The sequence below is a fragment of the Pungitius pungitius genome, chromosome 20 (assembly GCF_949316345.1).
Source record: "Pungitius pungitius chromosome 20, fPunPun2.1, whole genome shotgun sequence".
NCBI lineage: Eukaryota > Metazoa > Chordata > Actinopteri > Perciformes > Gasterosteidae > Pungitius > Pungitius pungitius.
In genome coordinates, this window is record NC_084919.1 from 1,188,108 (window position 1) to 1,205,189 (window position 17,082).

The 17,082-nt window shown below is 48.1% G+C and overlaps 3 protein-coding genes across 3 annotated transcripts; 2 read left to right on the forward strand and 1 right to left on the reverse strand.

The window, feature by feature from the left end:
- On the forward strand, positions 1-7,774 carry aig1 (androgen-induced 1 (H. sapiens)). Its single transcript, XM_037450090.2, has 6 exons — positions 1-318; positions 2,370-2,525; positions 4,554-4,655; positions 5,716-5,831; positions 5,946-6,112; positions 7,360-7,774. The coding sequence occupies exons 1-6, from the start codon at positions 178-180 to the stop codon at positions 7,377-7,379; spliced, it is 702 nt and encodes a 233-aa protein (XP_037305987.2). The 5' UTR covers positions 1-177; the 3' UTR covers positions 7,380-7,774.
- Positions 7,775-10,140: 2,366 nt separating this feature from the next.
- Positions 10,141-12,434, reverse strand: adat2 (adenosine deaminase tRNA specific 2). Its single transcript, XM_037448663.2, has 6 exons — positions 12,178-12,434; positions 11,899-12,003; positions 11,661-11,811; positions 11,445-11,551; positions 11,242-11,314; positions 10,141-11,076 (listed from the first exon to the last, which is right to left on the reverse strand). The coding sequence occupies exons 1-6, from the start codon at positions 12,271-12,273 to the stop codon at positions 11,048-11,050; spliced, it is 561 nt and encodes a 186-aa protein (XP_037304560.1). The 5' UTR covers positions 12,274-12,434; the 3' UTR covers positions 10,141-11,047.
- Positions 12,435-12,597: 163 nt separating this feature from the next.
- Positions 12,598-17,082, forward strand: pex3 (peroxisomal biogenesis factor 3). The gene is made up of 12 exons (XM_037449988.2): positions 12,598-12,967; positions 13,378-13,509; positions 13,616-13,697; positions 14,179-14,222; positions 14,360-14,481; positions 14,595-14,661; positions 14,750-14,804; positions 14,884-15,013; positions 15,103-15,173; positions 15,405-15,527; positions 15,731-15,827; positions 15,957-17,082. Exons 1-12 carry the CDS (start codon positions 12,895-12,897, stop codon positions 16,038-16,040), a joined length of 1,080 nt encoding a protein of 359 aa, XP_037305885.2. The 5' UTR covers positions 12,598-12,894; the 3' UTR covers positions 16,041-17,082.

Sequence of the window (17,082 nt, forward strand, 5' to 3'; positions counted from 1 at the left end):
CCACCATAACACGGAAGTAGTCGACAGTTGGGGGGCGCACGAGAGGCGCAGACGCGGGGACACGGGCCGAAAAAACGACAGGAGCGAAAGAAAACAGCCGGAAGGAGAAGCAGAAGGAGACGAGTCCGGAGCGCAGGTGCACGCAGGTACGCGCAGGTGGACGCGGGAGCGAGCATCATGGCGCTGATCCCCTCGCAGGTGCTGCGGGTCGCCATCCTGCTGTCCTACTTCTCCATCCTCTGCCACTACAAGGCGCTGGACATGCCGGCGCACCACACCTACGGGGGCAGCTGGAAGTTCCTGACCTTCATCGACCTGGTGAGGCGACCACCGTCTGCTCCCCACCCCGACCCCACCGTGACACGCGCGCGCGCTCACACACACACACACACACACACACGCAATGCTTCGCCTTCGGGTGTTTGATTCCACCGCGCACCGCTGCGATTATTCACGCCAACGAGCGTGCACGGGGGGGTCACGATGCGCGCGCGTGTGTGTGTGTGTGTGTGGTGGTGGTGGGGGGGGGTCGTCTCGGTGAGGTGCGGTGCATTATACACTCGAGCCATGAAATGCTCTTCTCTTTACGCGGGAGCGCGCCCCGCGTTCATGAGGGGACTGCCCGGAAGTAAGAGATGTCCCTCCCCCCGTTCAGATTAACATAATACACAAACAAACATAAATTAATACATTAAAACGAAACAAAATACGTGTTTATAAGGGACGTATTTAAACTGGTTATATTCTTTTGAAGTGCGATATCAGTGTTTCCCTTTCCCCTTATTTCAAAATAAGAGCACACTGTTATTCAACATAACTCTAGATCTACTAGTTGTTTTTAATAAACCACATCAAGGGGATAAAGATTGTTTTAAAGAACAGCTTCCAAATAAACATGGACGAACCAGAATATTGTTATGAAATAAATACTCAGACGTCTTAAGCCTCACAACCAATAGAACGGCTTCTAAGTGAGGAGTAAATATAGCTCCATAATGACAGGAGTCAACTGGTGAGAAAGCACACACACACACACACACACACACACACACACACACACACACACACACACACACACACACACACAGTCCTGCACAACGCAGGCACACATGGACTCACATAGAGCCGTCTCTTTGTGAGGTGGAGTCAGTTAGCCGGGCCTTTAACAAGCAAAGCATGTCCACTTTAGCAAAAAATGCATTGCTTTTTGAAAGGATGTATATTATTATGCTACTATAATCGAACTATAATTATATCAGCCTTTAAAATAACAACAAAGTGAGCAGATCTCTTCCCACATTCACATCCATTCCTAAACTAATACTCTGATTATTAGGTATTCCACCTTTTAACCCCAGGATACGTGACAAAATATCTGAAGAGGTTCCAGAGACGCAATTATGCTTTAATAATGTAGTGTGTGTGTGTGTGTGTGTGTGTGTGTGTGTGTGTGTGTGTGTGTGTGTGTGTGTGTGTGTGTGTGTTTTTGAGAGACACGGAAACAGCTGTGTCATATTTTCCACATTAGACCTCTACTCCTGGTTAACGGTGCTGTTAATTAAGCCGGCAGCCAGGAAAAAACACACACACACACACACACACACACACACACACAAACCACTGCAACATCTGGCTCTCAATCACACGCTGTGTGTGTGTGTGTGTGTGTGTTCGTTCAGAGCCACATCGCCAGCTGAGTTCTCATAGAAACTCATCATTTATGTGTCAGCCGATCTAAATTTTAGTGTTGAACTTATACTACACACACACACACACACACACACTTCTATTAAACACACACACACACACGTAAGCTCAGCATCGTGATGATAATCACGAGGTATAAATACACACAGAAGTGATACATCTACAGACACCGGCGGCTCCACACCTGATCCAAAGGGAGACATGAAGGGGGGGGGGGGGTTTCATCTCCTCCACCTCCTCATCTCCCCCTGGAGGAGAAGGCCCTCGTTGCATTGGACATTAACCATGTCTGTGGCGCGTTTGTTTAAATAAAGGAAGGATGAAGAAGAGCTTCTCCTCCTCCTCAGCTCCACACCACAGTGACTGAACCGATGACGCAACACGAGAAGAACCAGAGTCAAGTACAGGATGTGTTCTTCACTCAGGGGCTTTTAGTTTGAGAGCGCTGTTGCTAGGCGACGGGCAAATACCAGGGAATGCTGCTGGGCTCCCGCTGGGTGTTTTGTGTCCACTGGATGTCCTTTTTTTTTAATGCACTCGAAGCTTTGAATGTCGATTGTTCTCACGTACATAAAAGTATTAAACGTATTTAAAGGAACGCACGCTCATGGGATCACAGGGCAGCTCTCTCATCAGGCTCCCCCCTCACCCCCCCCCCCCAGGTGATCCAGGCGGTGTTCTTCGGGCTGTGCGTCCTCATCGACGTCTCCTGCCTGCTGACCAAAGGGGGCGACAGCAGGGAGCAGGAGCGCCAGCTGAGGAAGCTGATTGGCCTGCGGGACTGGATGATGGCCGTGCTGGCCTTCCCCATCGGAGCGGTGAGCGCGCACACACACACACACACACACACGCAAGCCCTGGGAGGAATCTGCTTAGCTTGCCCCCAGGGCCGGCGCTAGCCATTTGGGTGCCCTAAGCACAAATGCTTGGTGGTGCCCCCCCCAACCAACCAACCACCACCACCACCAAAGGAATAACAACCATTCAGAATGTCCTAGTTAGGTTCTCTTTATTCCCCAAATAACTTCTAAACATAAATAATTTACATAAACAAACATGAAAAGAAATAAATTATATAAAAGATAAAATGATAAATTATAAATACCAAATACCACCACAATTACTAAAAACACAGATTTGGAACTGAACATTGTAAACGCAGAAAGTATTCAAGTATATAACCGTGTAAGTAATAATGTGCACATTTCTTCAGTAAATAATATACATAAGTACAAATAATAATAATAAAGTGCAAACTGCACAGTAGAATTTACTTTACCATCTCTATAAAAGAGACCATTCTGCTATCCGATAGAACAATATTACAAACATTTTCACTACCATCAGTTGTCAAAGGCCCTACAGAGGCACACACCTGCATTTCCTAGCTGCAAAATCAGCTCTCAGGTCATATGACAGTTTCTGAGCCACGTCCCCATTGATGCTGATGACAGCCAGACCACTTAAATGTTCCTGCCCCATTGATGAGCGCAGGTACGTTTTGATTAGTTTGAGCTTTGAAAAGCTTCGCTCAGCAACTGTGACAGGGAGAGTCAGTGCAATACGAAGCAATCAATAGATTGGGATATGCCTCTTGAAGCCGATTGTTATGCAAAAACTTTAATGATAACATGAAAAACAAATGATAACAGAAACGGTAACGGTAACAGAAACTTCAGGCGGCCCGCGGACGAGTACCGAATACGACCCACCGGCGGTCCGTGCGGACATTATGAGGCGAGTACATGTGGGCAGCCGGCCGCCCGGTGACCGCTAGCAACGGTCCTCACGAGACAAAGTTTGGGGACCCCTGATTTAAAACATTGTCTTAGCTGAGAGCGACGCGCGAGCATCATCCCGCTGTCTCTTTTTTCTTCTTTTTTCCGCCCCCGACTCTTGATGCCTTTTCGAAGCCGTTTCAAAGCTGTCTGTCACATTTGAGATTTGAGGCATAATGGAACAGACCACTGGGAGGTGAGGGGGGGGAGGGGGGGCCGCACAGGAGGTTCCCCTTTTTCTCCACTAATTTGGTCTAGGCCTATTACTTTTTGACTTTGTATTGATTTTGCATATTAGCATGCTTTAGACATATTTTATCTGTTATTTATACTAGTAGCCTACTGTGATGATTTTTCACGTCCCAGATTTTTTGGTGCCCCCCCAGGCACTTGGTGCCCTACGCGCAGCGCGTGATGTGCGTGTGCGGAGCGCCGGCACTGCTTGCCCCCCCCCCCCCTTTGCTTCTGGGTGAAGCGAGGCTCACAGTGTTTTCTTCTCTGTACGTTAAATGCTGTCAGAGCACCGTAGGAATGTGAGGAATGTCTCCTAAAGACTCACGATCGATAGCAGCTTACGTTGAGAGAACTTCAGACTCTGACCTCCGTGGGATCCTCTCATGGTCACGCCACACACACACACACACACACACACACACACAGACACGCTTTGTTCAAGACAGTTGGCAGGGTGTCCTTTAGCTGCTGCTGAGTGGAACTGAACGTCCGTCTGACCACAACTGTATCTCATGTTTCTACACACACACACACACACACACACACACACACACACACACACACACACACACACACACACACACACAGTAATGAATATGCATACTGCACACTCACACACTAAACACATTCAATAACTAACTGCTCTTAACAGCTAGTGTGTGTGTGTACACACTGCACTATAAGTGTGTGCATGTGCATGTGTGTGTGTGTTTGAAAGCAGAGAGCGAGCTGCTCAGGGTACACATGGGGGGGGGGGGGGGAGGGGTTGTTTCTGCTGTTGTTAGTGATGTGTATGATGACCCCCCCTTGCCCCCCCCCCCTCCCTCTCTCCAGTTTGTGGTGTTCACCTTCTGGAGCCTCTACCTGTTCGACAGAGAGCTGGTTTACCCCCGGCTGCTGGACAACTTCATCCCTCAGTGGCTGAACCACGGCATGGTGAGTGCCCCCCGGTCGCCATGACGACCGGCTGACAACAGCACGTCGCGTTGTTCCAGCCCCTTTTTGTATGGTGTGAATTGTGCAAAACCTCCTCGGGAAGCTTCCCTCTGACAGAAATAAATAATCATCCTGATGTTTCCTGCAGCAGTGATTTGATTGACAGACAAAGTGTGCGTGTGCACGTCTCGTCTCGCTCGCCGAACCCAGCCGTCGCCCACGGCGCCACAGGACCAGAACCACCAGAACTCCTCCTGCTGCTGCTGATTCTGTCCCTAGAAGACGGTCTCTAATGAGAAAAAACAATGGAGGGGGGGGGGTTAAACTCACCATGATTCCATATGGAGTTCATTGCAGGAGACGAGCCCCCCCCCCTGTGAACCTAAACCCTGCTACGTGACCCGCCCCCACAAACCCAATGGTTTGTCCCATTTTTAGCCGGAGACCACAGGACTGAGCCACCTCTTGGGGGGGGGGAGGGATTTTCCACCGACCCATAAAGCTGGCTGCTCTGACAAAACCACAAACCCCAGGAGGTGAGGGGGGGGGGGACAGAAAAGGAGGGAGAGGACAACAAAGACAGAGACATTTACGAGTCCTCTCAGCAGAGGTTAGGTCGGAATCCCACCGAGGCATTCTGGGTAAATTGATGAAGAAATACTTTTTTACAGATTTTCTACACAATTCTAGTTGATGGGGGAGTCTGTGGGGGGTTTCGGGGGGGGGGGCTCAGACCTCGTGCTGTGGAGCGTTCAGCCCGTCAACCTGCGTAGAACTCTTAAAATGAGGCCTGTTTGTGTGTGTTGTGCTTCTTTGCTTAATATCAGAGCGCCCCCTAGTGGCCAGAGGGGGTGTTTCAGGGGGGCGGAGCCTACGCGGGGCGTCGGATGATGCGTCCGGAGGTCGGTGACCCGCTGGAGGGTTCAGGGGGTTTTTGTAAATAGAATTGTGTGCCGTGACCGGCATCAAATGTGTGTGTTCAGGAGGATGAGACACACACACACACACACACACGAACAGACACACACACAGTATTAAGAGGCGTTTCTCCTTCTCTCAGCACACCACCGTTCTGCCCTTCATCATCATCGAGATGCGGACCACCAACCACCGGTACCCCAGCAGGTCGTGGGGTCTGGCGGCCGTGTGCTTCTTCGGCGCGGGATACGTCCTCTGGTACCTGAGCACTTCCTGTTTCCTGTTTGATGTATTTGTACCGGACGGCTTTTTTTCCCACTAAGGTGACTCCACACTAACTGCGCCCCCCTGTGTGTCCCCCCCCCCCCCCAGGACGTGCTGGGTGCACCAGGTGACGGGGGTGTGGGTGTACCCGGTGCTGGAGCGCTTCACCCCGCTGGCCCGAGGCGTCTTCTTCAGCGCCATGATGGCGGTGATTTGTGTGATCTACACACTGGGAGACATCCTCAACAGCTACATCTGGGACCAGCAACACACAGGTACACAACACACACACAGGTACACAACACACACAGGTACACAACACACAGGTACACAACACACAGGTACACAACACACACAGGTACACACCACACACACACACAGGTACACAACACACACACACACAGGTACACAACACACAGGTACACAACACACAGGTACACAACACACACAGGTACACAACACACACACAGGTACACAACACACACAGGTACACAACACACAGGTACACAACACACACAGGTACACACCACACACACACACAGGTACACAACACACAGGTACACAACACACAGGTACACAACACACACAGGTACACAACACACAGGTACACAACACACACAGGTACACACCACACACACACACAGGTACACAACACACAGGTACACAACACACAGGTACACAACACACACAGGTACACACCACACACACACACAGGTACACAACACACAGGTACACAACACACACACAGGTACACACAACACACACAGGTACACAACACACAGGTACACAACACACATGTACACAACACACACACACACAGGTACACAACAAACACACACACACAGGTACACAACACACACACACAGGTACACAACACACAGGTACACAACACACACACAGGTACACACAACACACACAGGTACACAACACACAGGTACACAAAACACATGTACACAACACACACACACACAGGTACACAACAAACACACACACACAGGTACACAACACACACACACAGGTACACACACACAGGTACACACAACACACAGGTACACAACACACACACAGGTACACACAACACACACAGGTACACAACACACAGGTACACAACACACACACATGTACACAACACACACACACACACAGGTACACAACAAACACACACACACAGGTACACAACACACACACACAGGTACACACAACACACACAGGTACACAACACACAGGTACACAACACACACACAGGTACACACAACACACACACAGGTACACACAACACACACAGGTACACAACACACAGGTACACAACACACACACAGGTACACACAACACACACAGGTACACAACACACAGGTACACAACACACACACATGTACACAACACACACACACACAGGTACACAACACACACACACACACACAGGTACACAACACACACACAGGTACACACATACAGGTACACAACACACACACATCTGCACGGCCTGCTGACTTCATCACCCTCCCCTCGTTGTGTCCCTCAGCAAAGGTCAAAGGTGAGTGACCCTAACCCGACTGTGCGGCGTGGGAGTCGGCCTCGCTGGGACGGGAGAGGACGCGTCGTGCCCCGCCCACCCAGGACAGCCCAAGAAAGAAAAACAAGCGACCCTCTCTGGAAGTGGGAGAATAACAGGGCTGACCTCTGAACTGTACAACAACAACAACAACAACAAATTGAATAAAGAATCAGCAGTAAAATGTAAATATAGAAGGAAACTTGTAACTGTCTTTGTTATGTGGAGGACACACACACACACACACACACACACACACACATCGACATCACACCTAAACACTATGTTGAATTACTTATGAAAGTGAACCATCTGGAGATCCATAACGTGTTGAAGACCATTAAAATCATCTCATACAAATGAATAAAGCTTGAGTGGAAAAGTCCTGTTTGGGTCCAGAGTGACTTCATTAACTTCTGAATATGGAGAACTTCATCAGAACATCTGGGGAATCGATGCCACGACCCAGAGAAACGCTTTCCCAGCTCCGCTGTCACCATGGAAACGCCAAACTCCAAACACAGTTTAGTACATAGAACACCCCCCCCCCCTCCCCTTCCTCCCCCTCCCCCCCCCCCTTCTGCAGTCAGCAGAAACAAATAAACTGGAGACGTGTGTTCAGGTTTGAACTGATAGATGAATCATTTAACAAATAATAAACTGTGGACTCCTTCAGGTGGTCACGATGTCACAATAAAAACAATACTGTTGAAAGTAAGTCAAATTTATACTGAAGAGAGTAAAAAAAGTAAGCGCTCCATTCTTCAAACGGCGCTGCGCAGACGGGCGGTGCTACCCTCGCTTTTAGGCTGCAACGGTGACACAAAAACACATTCCACTCCACCTTTAAACCACGTGACACCTCATGGTGCGATGTGTGTGTGTGTGTGTGTGTCGTCTCTTCATTAACACGTCACCTCCACTCTTGAGGTGACACATTAAAACGTTCTAGAATGTTCTGTCCTGCATGAATTAGCATCTATTTACATGCTAATGAGCAGAGAGGAAGCTGCACTCAGTGCGTTTATCTATATATACACACATGTACAAGTATATATAAACACACACTCTCATTTATATATAATATATATATATATGTAAAAGTATATACACTCACCGGCCACTTTATTAGGTACACCTGTCCAACTGCTCGTTAACACTTAATTTCTAAGCAGCCAATCACATGGCGGCAACTCAGTGCATTTAGGCATGTAGACATTGTCAAGACAATCTCCTGCAGTTCAAACCGAGCATCAGTATGGGGAAGAAAGGTGATTTGAGTGACTTTGAACGTGGCATGATTGTTGGTGCCAGAAGGGCTGGTCTGAGTATTTCAGAAACTGCTAATCTACTGGGATTTTCACGCACAACCATCTCTAGGGTTTACAGAGAATGGTCCGAAAAAGAAAAAACATCCAGTGAGCGGCAGTTCTGTGGGCGGAAATGCCTTGTTGATGCCAGAGGTCAGAGGAGAATGGCCAGACTGGTTCGAGCTGATAGAAGGGCAACAGTGACTCAAATAACCACCCGTTACAACCAAGGTGGGCATAAGAGCATCTCTGAACGCACAGTACGTCCAACTTTGAGGCAGATGGGCTACAGCAGCAGAAGACCACACCGGGTGCCACTCCTTTCAGCTAAGAACAGGAAACTGAGGCTACAATTTGCACAAGCTCATCGAAATTGGACAATAGAAGATTGGAAAAACGTTGCCTGGTCTGATGAGTCTCGATTTCTGCTGCGACATTCGGATGGTAGGGTCAGAATTTGGCGTCTACAACATGAAAGCATGGATCCATCCTGCCTTGTATCAACGGTTCAGGCTGGTGGTGGTGGTGTCATGGTGTGGGGAATATTTTCTTGGCACTCTTTGGGCCCCTTGGTACCAATTGAGCATCGTTGCAACGCCACAGCCTACCTGAGTATTGTTGCTGACCATGTCCATCCCTTTATGACCACAATGTACCCAACTTCTGATGGCTACTTTCAGCAGGATAATGCGCCATGTCATAAAGCTGGAATCATCTCAGACTGGTTTCTTGAACATGACAATGAGTTGGCTGTACTCAAATGGCCTCCACAATCACCAGATCTCAATCCAATAGAGCATCTTTGGGATGTGGTGGAACGGGAGATTCGCATCATGGATGTGCAGCCGACAAATCTGCGGCAACTGTGTGATGCCATCATGTCAATATGGACCAAACTCCCTGAGGAATGCTTCCAGCACCTTGTTGAATCTATGCCACGAAGAATTGAGGCAGTTCTGAAGGCAAAAGGGGGTCCAACCCGTTACTAGCATGGGGTACCTAATAAAGTGGCCGGTGAGTGTATATATATAATATATATAATATATATATATATAACTGTCACGTGATACATTCCTGATATTTGCTTTACACTGAAGATGAAGTAGAGAAGACTGATGAAACGTTAGAGGGGAAGGAAGGAAACTAAAGAAGAAGTGAACCATCAATTCAAGAAAGAAAAAAGGAAATAGAAGAGGAAATAAAATGAAAGAAGGAAGGAAGTAATCAAGCAAACGGTAAAAAGGAAGTGGAATAACAATAAGAATGAAGAAAAAGGTGAGAAGGAAGGACAGGCGGCCTGAAAGGAGGTGGAGAAGGTGTAGTAGAAAAGTGGAGAGATGGGAGGAAGATTGGGGGAATTAATGAAAGGGAGGACAGGAAATATGTAAAAGGAAACAAAAAAAGTATAAAATGGACAAAGTAAAGAAGGAATTTTTTTTTTTTTAAATGAATAAACGAACGAAGAGAATGGAACAACAAACTGTTAGTGAAGAGATGTAGAAATATAAAAAGAGTAAAAGAAGGCAAGAAAATGATATAAATAAAAGGAAGGAAGCAGGAAGGAAAAAAGTAGAAGGGAAGGAAGGAAGGAAGGAAAGACGCTGTCAGCCACAATAAGGATGGAAGGAAGTGGAGAAGATTGAAAGTGTAAGAAAATGGGAGTTTATAAATCTCTATTCTTGCTTTGTTGGAACAAACAGCAGGACACCTGGAACACACACACTCACACACACACACACTCACACACATCTCTAATACAAACATATACGCATACCGTGTTTTTCAACTCTACCCCAGCTGCAGATACACACACAGTTCAACGTGTGTGTGTGTGTGTGTGTGTGTGTCTGCTACTGAGAGGAAGTGAAAGTGAGTCTGAATAGTGTCTGTGTGTCAGGGTGTGTTTGTGTGTTATATGAGCTGTTGTGAGGTTCACTTCTGTTGAGAAGATCTGCCACACACACACCCACACAGTCTCGTTCCCAGAAAGATCAAACAGGAAGTCAACACAAAAGCAGTTTTACATTTTACATTACAGTGAAATCTAACAACTCAACATTAAATGTTGGATCCTCTGCTGAATATTCAAACCTCCTCGTGTTCATTTTTACAACGTTTGTTCTAATCCACCAAGAGCTGATGGAACGAGGTGAAAAAGGAGCCGCGTGTGTGTCTGTGTGTGTCTGTGTGTGTGTGTGTGTGCTGCTCCCCCCGGTGGCCCACTGGTGGAATAGCAGCAGATGTGGCAGGAAGTCGGGCTGTGACTAACACAGAACGATTTATAATGTCTTTTATTTAATGTACAAAAACTAAACATAGAAGCGATGCGTGTAGAAGAGTTCAGTCCTTCAGTCCTTCCTCGCTTTGGGTTTCGGGGCTGAAACAGAAAAGGACGGAAGTGAATGAATATGTGAACAATGTTCCTTGTGTACGAGATGAAGGAGTAGAAAAGAGATTCAAACAATAAAAGAATAAAACGAACGGAAGATGAAAAAGATGAAAAACTAAATAGAAACTAGAAGAAAAGAAGAGTTCTGGTCACCATTTGGATTCTCCTGTTTGTAGAAAGTCTTCAGCATCTCCACAGCTTCTTCTGCCCTGTGACCTGGAACACACTGCACACACACACACACAGACACACACACACACACACACACAGACACACACACACACTTCCAAGTCAACACAAAAGCAGCTTTTAAAAGAACAAAAAAAACAACCTTGAGTGTGAGGGGGGACGAACACCTTGAACGTGGTGCCGGTCTCGGGTAAATGTGCAGACGAGACGTCCAGAACCGAGCCGCAGCCGCCGAACCGCTCGTTCCTGCAGCCGTACGCCACCACCGGAATGTCTGAGGGGGGGTCAAGGAACACACGCACGCACACACATCCATATTCACACACACACGGGGGGGGGGTACCCAGCACGTCCTGGGGGTGGGTGGGGGGGGTTAAGGATACGGAGCAGGCGCAGGGCCGCGGCGCACATGATGCACGGCTCCACCGTGACGTACAGCGCCGTTCGCTCGCACACACCGCTCACTTCCAGGTTGCCGCGGCGACACCAGTCCAGGAGCTGGTCCAGGGCCACCATCTCTGCGTGTCGGGTGGCCTAACACACACACACACACACACACACACACACGATGTGTGAACAAATTGCCTCAGGCACAGAAGCACAGGAGAAGAGTTCTCTTACGTTTTTGGTCTCGTTGACTTCATTGCGGCCTTTTCCCACGACTTGGTCGCCGTAGACCATCAGACACCCGACCGGCACCTCCCTGTTCTGCAGAGCGTCTCTGGCCTGCAGCGTCACACAAGTACAGCAGCTCAACACACATTTACCACATTATAAACCAGCAAATAAGAAAACAGCAAGCTCTTAAAAAGATATTAAATTAAAACATCATCTGGCTTCCTCTGACAGATATTAGAGTTAAACTTAGTTGAAATCTACGTCACATCATTCATCCCTCACCATGTCAAAGGCGCAGGACATCCACTTCTCAATGTCCTCCTCACTCGGATAAAAACTCTCCTCCAAACCCGCTTTACGGTCCTCCTCTGTTCCCATGGCAACTGCTACTTCTTAATCTACCTAACGAAGCTCACACTGTTGGTAAATGGTGACGGAGTTGAGCCTTTTGCTTCACTTTTCACTACAATATATTTCGTTGCAGTTCACCCGCCATGTAACTCAACTCGTTCTCGCGGGGGGGAAGATAATATTGGACGGACCAGTTCCGGACATGACGAAAGATCGACGGCCAATGCATCAAGCTCGCTACTGTTCACCGAGTAGATACCGGAAATGAAAGGAATTCAGACAATAAAACGATGTTGTTCTTTAATCTCTCTCTTCTTTTCGCGATGGTTTGGCTGTTCACATACATTTAGATTTTAGATTGTTCCTTTTATGTTTCTGTGAAAATGTTGCACTAGACAGAGAACTCAGGGTTCAAGGTCCGCACGTCTTCAACTGAAGCTCTTTATTGGTGTTTTATTTTGAAGTGATCAACCGAAAACTCTCCTTTGCACTCTGCCTTACTTTCACCGGCGTACTTTGGCACTTCGTTAGCATGGTAGCAAGAAGTTGCTAACTAGCCGAAGTTAACATGTCCGTCAACTAGTCAGCACAGTTATAGAAACGACGTGTTTTTACCCCGAGTTGTATTTAGTGAAACACTCATTCAGGATGTTTTCATCCGTCTGGAATTTTGTGAAACGTCACAAAAAGAAGTTTATTTTCACGGGAGCTGTAGTTGGAGGTAACTGTTAGCTTCCGACCGAGCTAGTAACTAGCATCATGCCTACAAATATATATTTTATATCTTACTGTTGCAACTCATGCGTTTTTAAATCTATATATTTCAGCAGCTTAGAATATATTGTTAATTCGGCATATATGTAATCCATCAAATGAGAATATTTCAGACCAAAGGGTGCAGACCACCAACAGTGTTCAAGTTAACCATTTTAATGTCAAAGAACTGACTTGACAGCAACAGTTATTTTTATTTTATTTTTCGTGTATTGCTTGTACATCGTACATGTGTGTGTGTGTGTGTGTGTGTGTGTGTGTGTGCCCTAAATAAGACAAGAACATGCAGTTCAGCTACTTGCCAACGCTTTACTCCTCCTTCATAATAAGAGCATGGTGCTTGTTGCTGACCCTCAGGCGTGTACTTCCTGGGTAAATATGCCCAGAAGAGGCTCAGTGAGTTCCAGGAGAAGGAGGCGGCCGAGTACCTCGCTCAGGCCCGGCGCCAGTTCCACTTCGAGAGCAACCAGAGGACCTGCAACATGACCGGTGAAGACGTCCCTCCGAACCCTTCTCACGAGGAACGAGCGGCTGAGCTCCACTCATGACACGTTTGTCCTGTGTGTGTGTGTGTGTGTGTGTGTGTGTGTTGCAGTGCTGTCCATGCTGCCGCCGCTAAAGGAAGCCATCGTCAATCAGCTGAACTCCGAGAGCCTCACCGCGCTGCTCAAGGCCAAGTGAGTAGAGCGCCGTCTTTGGAGCGTCCTCCGGAGGGGGCGAGGACGCTTTCGAGGAAGGTTGAACCCTAATGTGAAGGAAGTGCTTTAACATCGCATTAGGACGAAGGAAGGACCTCTCTCTTTGTTTAGTGGCATTGAAAGTAAAGGAAAGACAGAAATAAAAAGAATCGATGCTCTGAATGAGAGAAACATTTCCACCATTACGACCTGCATGGATACACACACAGCAGCAGGTGTCCTCAGATTTAACAGAGACGCGGAGTGAAATCAGCAGTGTGTTTACAGCTGCTGCTGGTCTTTCCATCGCCATGGAAACAGAGACATATTACAAGGATCGAAGCCTGTGAATGCACCAGTTTGTCGCCATGTTTTTTGTTGTTGTACCAAACATGTTGGTTTACAACATGTCTGCAACAGAAAGTTTACTGTAACGCTGCTTCTTCTTCTTCTTCTTCCTCCCTCACATCGTGTCTCACAGACCAGCCAACAAGCTGGAAATCTGGGAAGATTTAAAGATCATCAGTGAGTCCTGAGCCGTCACACACACACACACACACACACACACACACACACACACACACACTTGCATCTCACTAGTAGTAAATGATCCCACATAAAGAAACCCAGAGGACTTTCTTTGACACGTTTCTCCGCTGCAGGTTTCACCCGCACCATCGTGGCGGTGTACAGCACCTGCCTGCTGGTGGTGCTGCTGAGGGTGCAGTTGAACATCATCGGGGGTTACCTGTACCTGGACAACTCCGTGGGCAAGAACACAGCGGTGAGGAGCGTCCGTTGGAATGTAGAGTGCTGATGTTTTCCTCCACATGAAGCCTTGTGACGTCTGAATCACTTTGTAATTATTGTACATTCATTCATTCATTCATCCGTCAGACTCCTCTGGCTCCTCCGGACGTCCAGCAGCAGTACCTGTCCAGCATCCAACATCTGCTGGGAGACGGTAGGACGCACTCACGTGTCTCGTAATCCTGTTCATATCAGTGTGTATGATCTTCAGCTTCCTATGCCCCCCCCCCCCCCCCTGACAGGTCTGACGGCGCTGATGACCGCGGTGAAGAAAGCGGTGCAGAGCTCTCTGGGAGAGTGAGTCTCTGTTTGTCCGGTCATGATTAGTCCTCTCGATGCATCCTGTAATTGTTGGACCCCCCCTGTTTGTGTCCAGCGTCCCTCTGAAGCAGAGCCTGTCTCTGCTGGAGCTGGAGCAGCAGCTCAGCTGGATCCGGGCGGAGGTGGAGGCCGGCTCCATGTCCCGCTACATGCTGGCCGACGACGAGAACGCACTCGCCGACCAGGTCGCATCCCCCCCCCACACACACACACACACGCACATGCACACATTTTTAATTAAAAAGGTTTAACAGACCTCGTCTCATCTGTCCAGGCGTGCGGTTTGACGGAGGACGACACTGTGACCATCAGACTGCTGAACGAGACCCGAGACATGTTGGACAGGTAGTGTGTGTGTGTGTGTGTGTGTGTGTGTGTGAGGCTGGCTCTAATGTGTGTGTGTGTGTGTGTGTGTGTGTGTGTGTGTGTGTGTGTGGTTCTGAGGCTGGCTCTAATGTGTGTGTGTGTGTGTGTGTGTGTGTGTGTGTGTGTGTGTGTGGTTCTGAGGCTGGCTCTAATGTGTGTGTGTGTGTGTGGTTCTGAGGCTGGCTCTAATGTGTGTGTGTGTGACTTCAGTCCAGACTTCTCCACCGTCCTCAACGTCAGTCTCAACCGGGGCTTCTCGGGTCTCCTCGACAACTTGGCCGAGTTCTTCCGCCCTCCTCCCGGTGACTCCGCCCCCGGCTTTGCACCTGATAGGTCAGCTGATTCAGATTTTACATTTTATCTGATTCTGTTTAACATTTTTGGAATATAGTGTAAACACATTAGTTCTAATATTGTTTCCTGCTTAATTGTCCATCGTCAAACCCTGATGACGGATGCATTGTTGAAATAGTGTTTAAAGTCAGAGCGCCGGCCTCCGTGTTGACCTCTACGCGACCTTGTTTGTTTGCATCCAGTCTGTCTGCCGTCAGCCTGCCGGTGGCCAAGATCATCCCCATTGTCAACGGTCAGATCAACTACATCTGCAGCGAGACTCCCAGCCACTTCGTCCAGGTGAGAAAAACCAAGGAGGACGTGACTTCCATGAGTTCTTGATCTCCAGCATCCCATCGGCGTGATCCCACCTGCTTTGAACTGTTTGAACTCTGAGAGCAGAATGAATCCTGTGACTGTCCCTCTCAGGACCTGCTGACCAACGACCAGGTGAAGGAGTTCGCCGCCAACGTTTACGAGACGTTCAGCACCCCGCAGGACCTGCAGAAGTGATCCACCCAGCGAGAGGAGGAGGAGGAGAACAAGAGGAGGAGGAGGAATGGAAGCAGAAATGATGGAAGCCCTCCTCCCTCTCTGCGAGACACGTTTCTCCTCACTGCCCTGCAGGCGAGCGGCCATCATGGATTATTAACCCGGCGGGGGGAGAGGAGACCTGTGGCTAACCTCTCGAACAACTGCATCATGGGAAGTGGAGTCTTATTTAGGTGCTGCGTCAGATGATCGTGTTGAGGTGACGTGACGGTTTCTCCTGGTTCATCGAAGGCGGTTCGCTCTGCGGCTTCGTTTCCCCTGCGGTGGGTTCCGGGGTTTCGGTGGATGTGTTGAGGAGGTGGTGATTTCTTTGTGTTGTTAAAGTTTAACAGAAAATTTAATTTGACCATTTTTTATAACCACAGCGGCATGACATACTTAAAAACACAATTTAAAGAGAAAGACGCTGATCAGAATGTCGTAGTGGCATCGATTGTTCACCTCAGAGACGCAGTCAGAAACCAGCGTGGTGGAGAACCGGTCAGTTCCTCTTCTTCACCAGAAGGGGTCGCTGCTCTTCTGCTGTCTGACTTCAGGTGAAACGCTTCATTCCAAACAGGTCCTCCTCGGTTTAACTTCTTGACGTCCTCCAGTAACTGACAGTTACTGAAAATAATAAGACTGTTGTCCAAAGCCCAAGACGACTCTATCAAGCATGATTTACGCCATGAAGCCCTTCACCGCTTTACTTCATTCAAACACTGTCTCGCCCTGTATTTAGGTCCATTTTTCCTTCATTCATCTAGAACTGTTTCGACAGTTTTTACTCGTCTCCCTCGATGTGCGCTTTAGTCGATGAGTTCGGCTCTGGTGACACAACGGGAAGTTGATCCGCTCCGTGATGGTGGAGATGCGCTGAGTTTCCCTCTGGAGGACGGACATCAGAATGTAGATCTCTGTATAGTCATCCAGCTGTTTTGAAGCATTGTATCCTGAATGAAAGCTAAAATGTATGTTTTTTGTTTTTTTTAGAAATATAATGAAGATAATAAAGTATGATTTA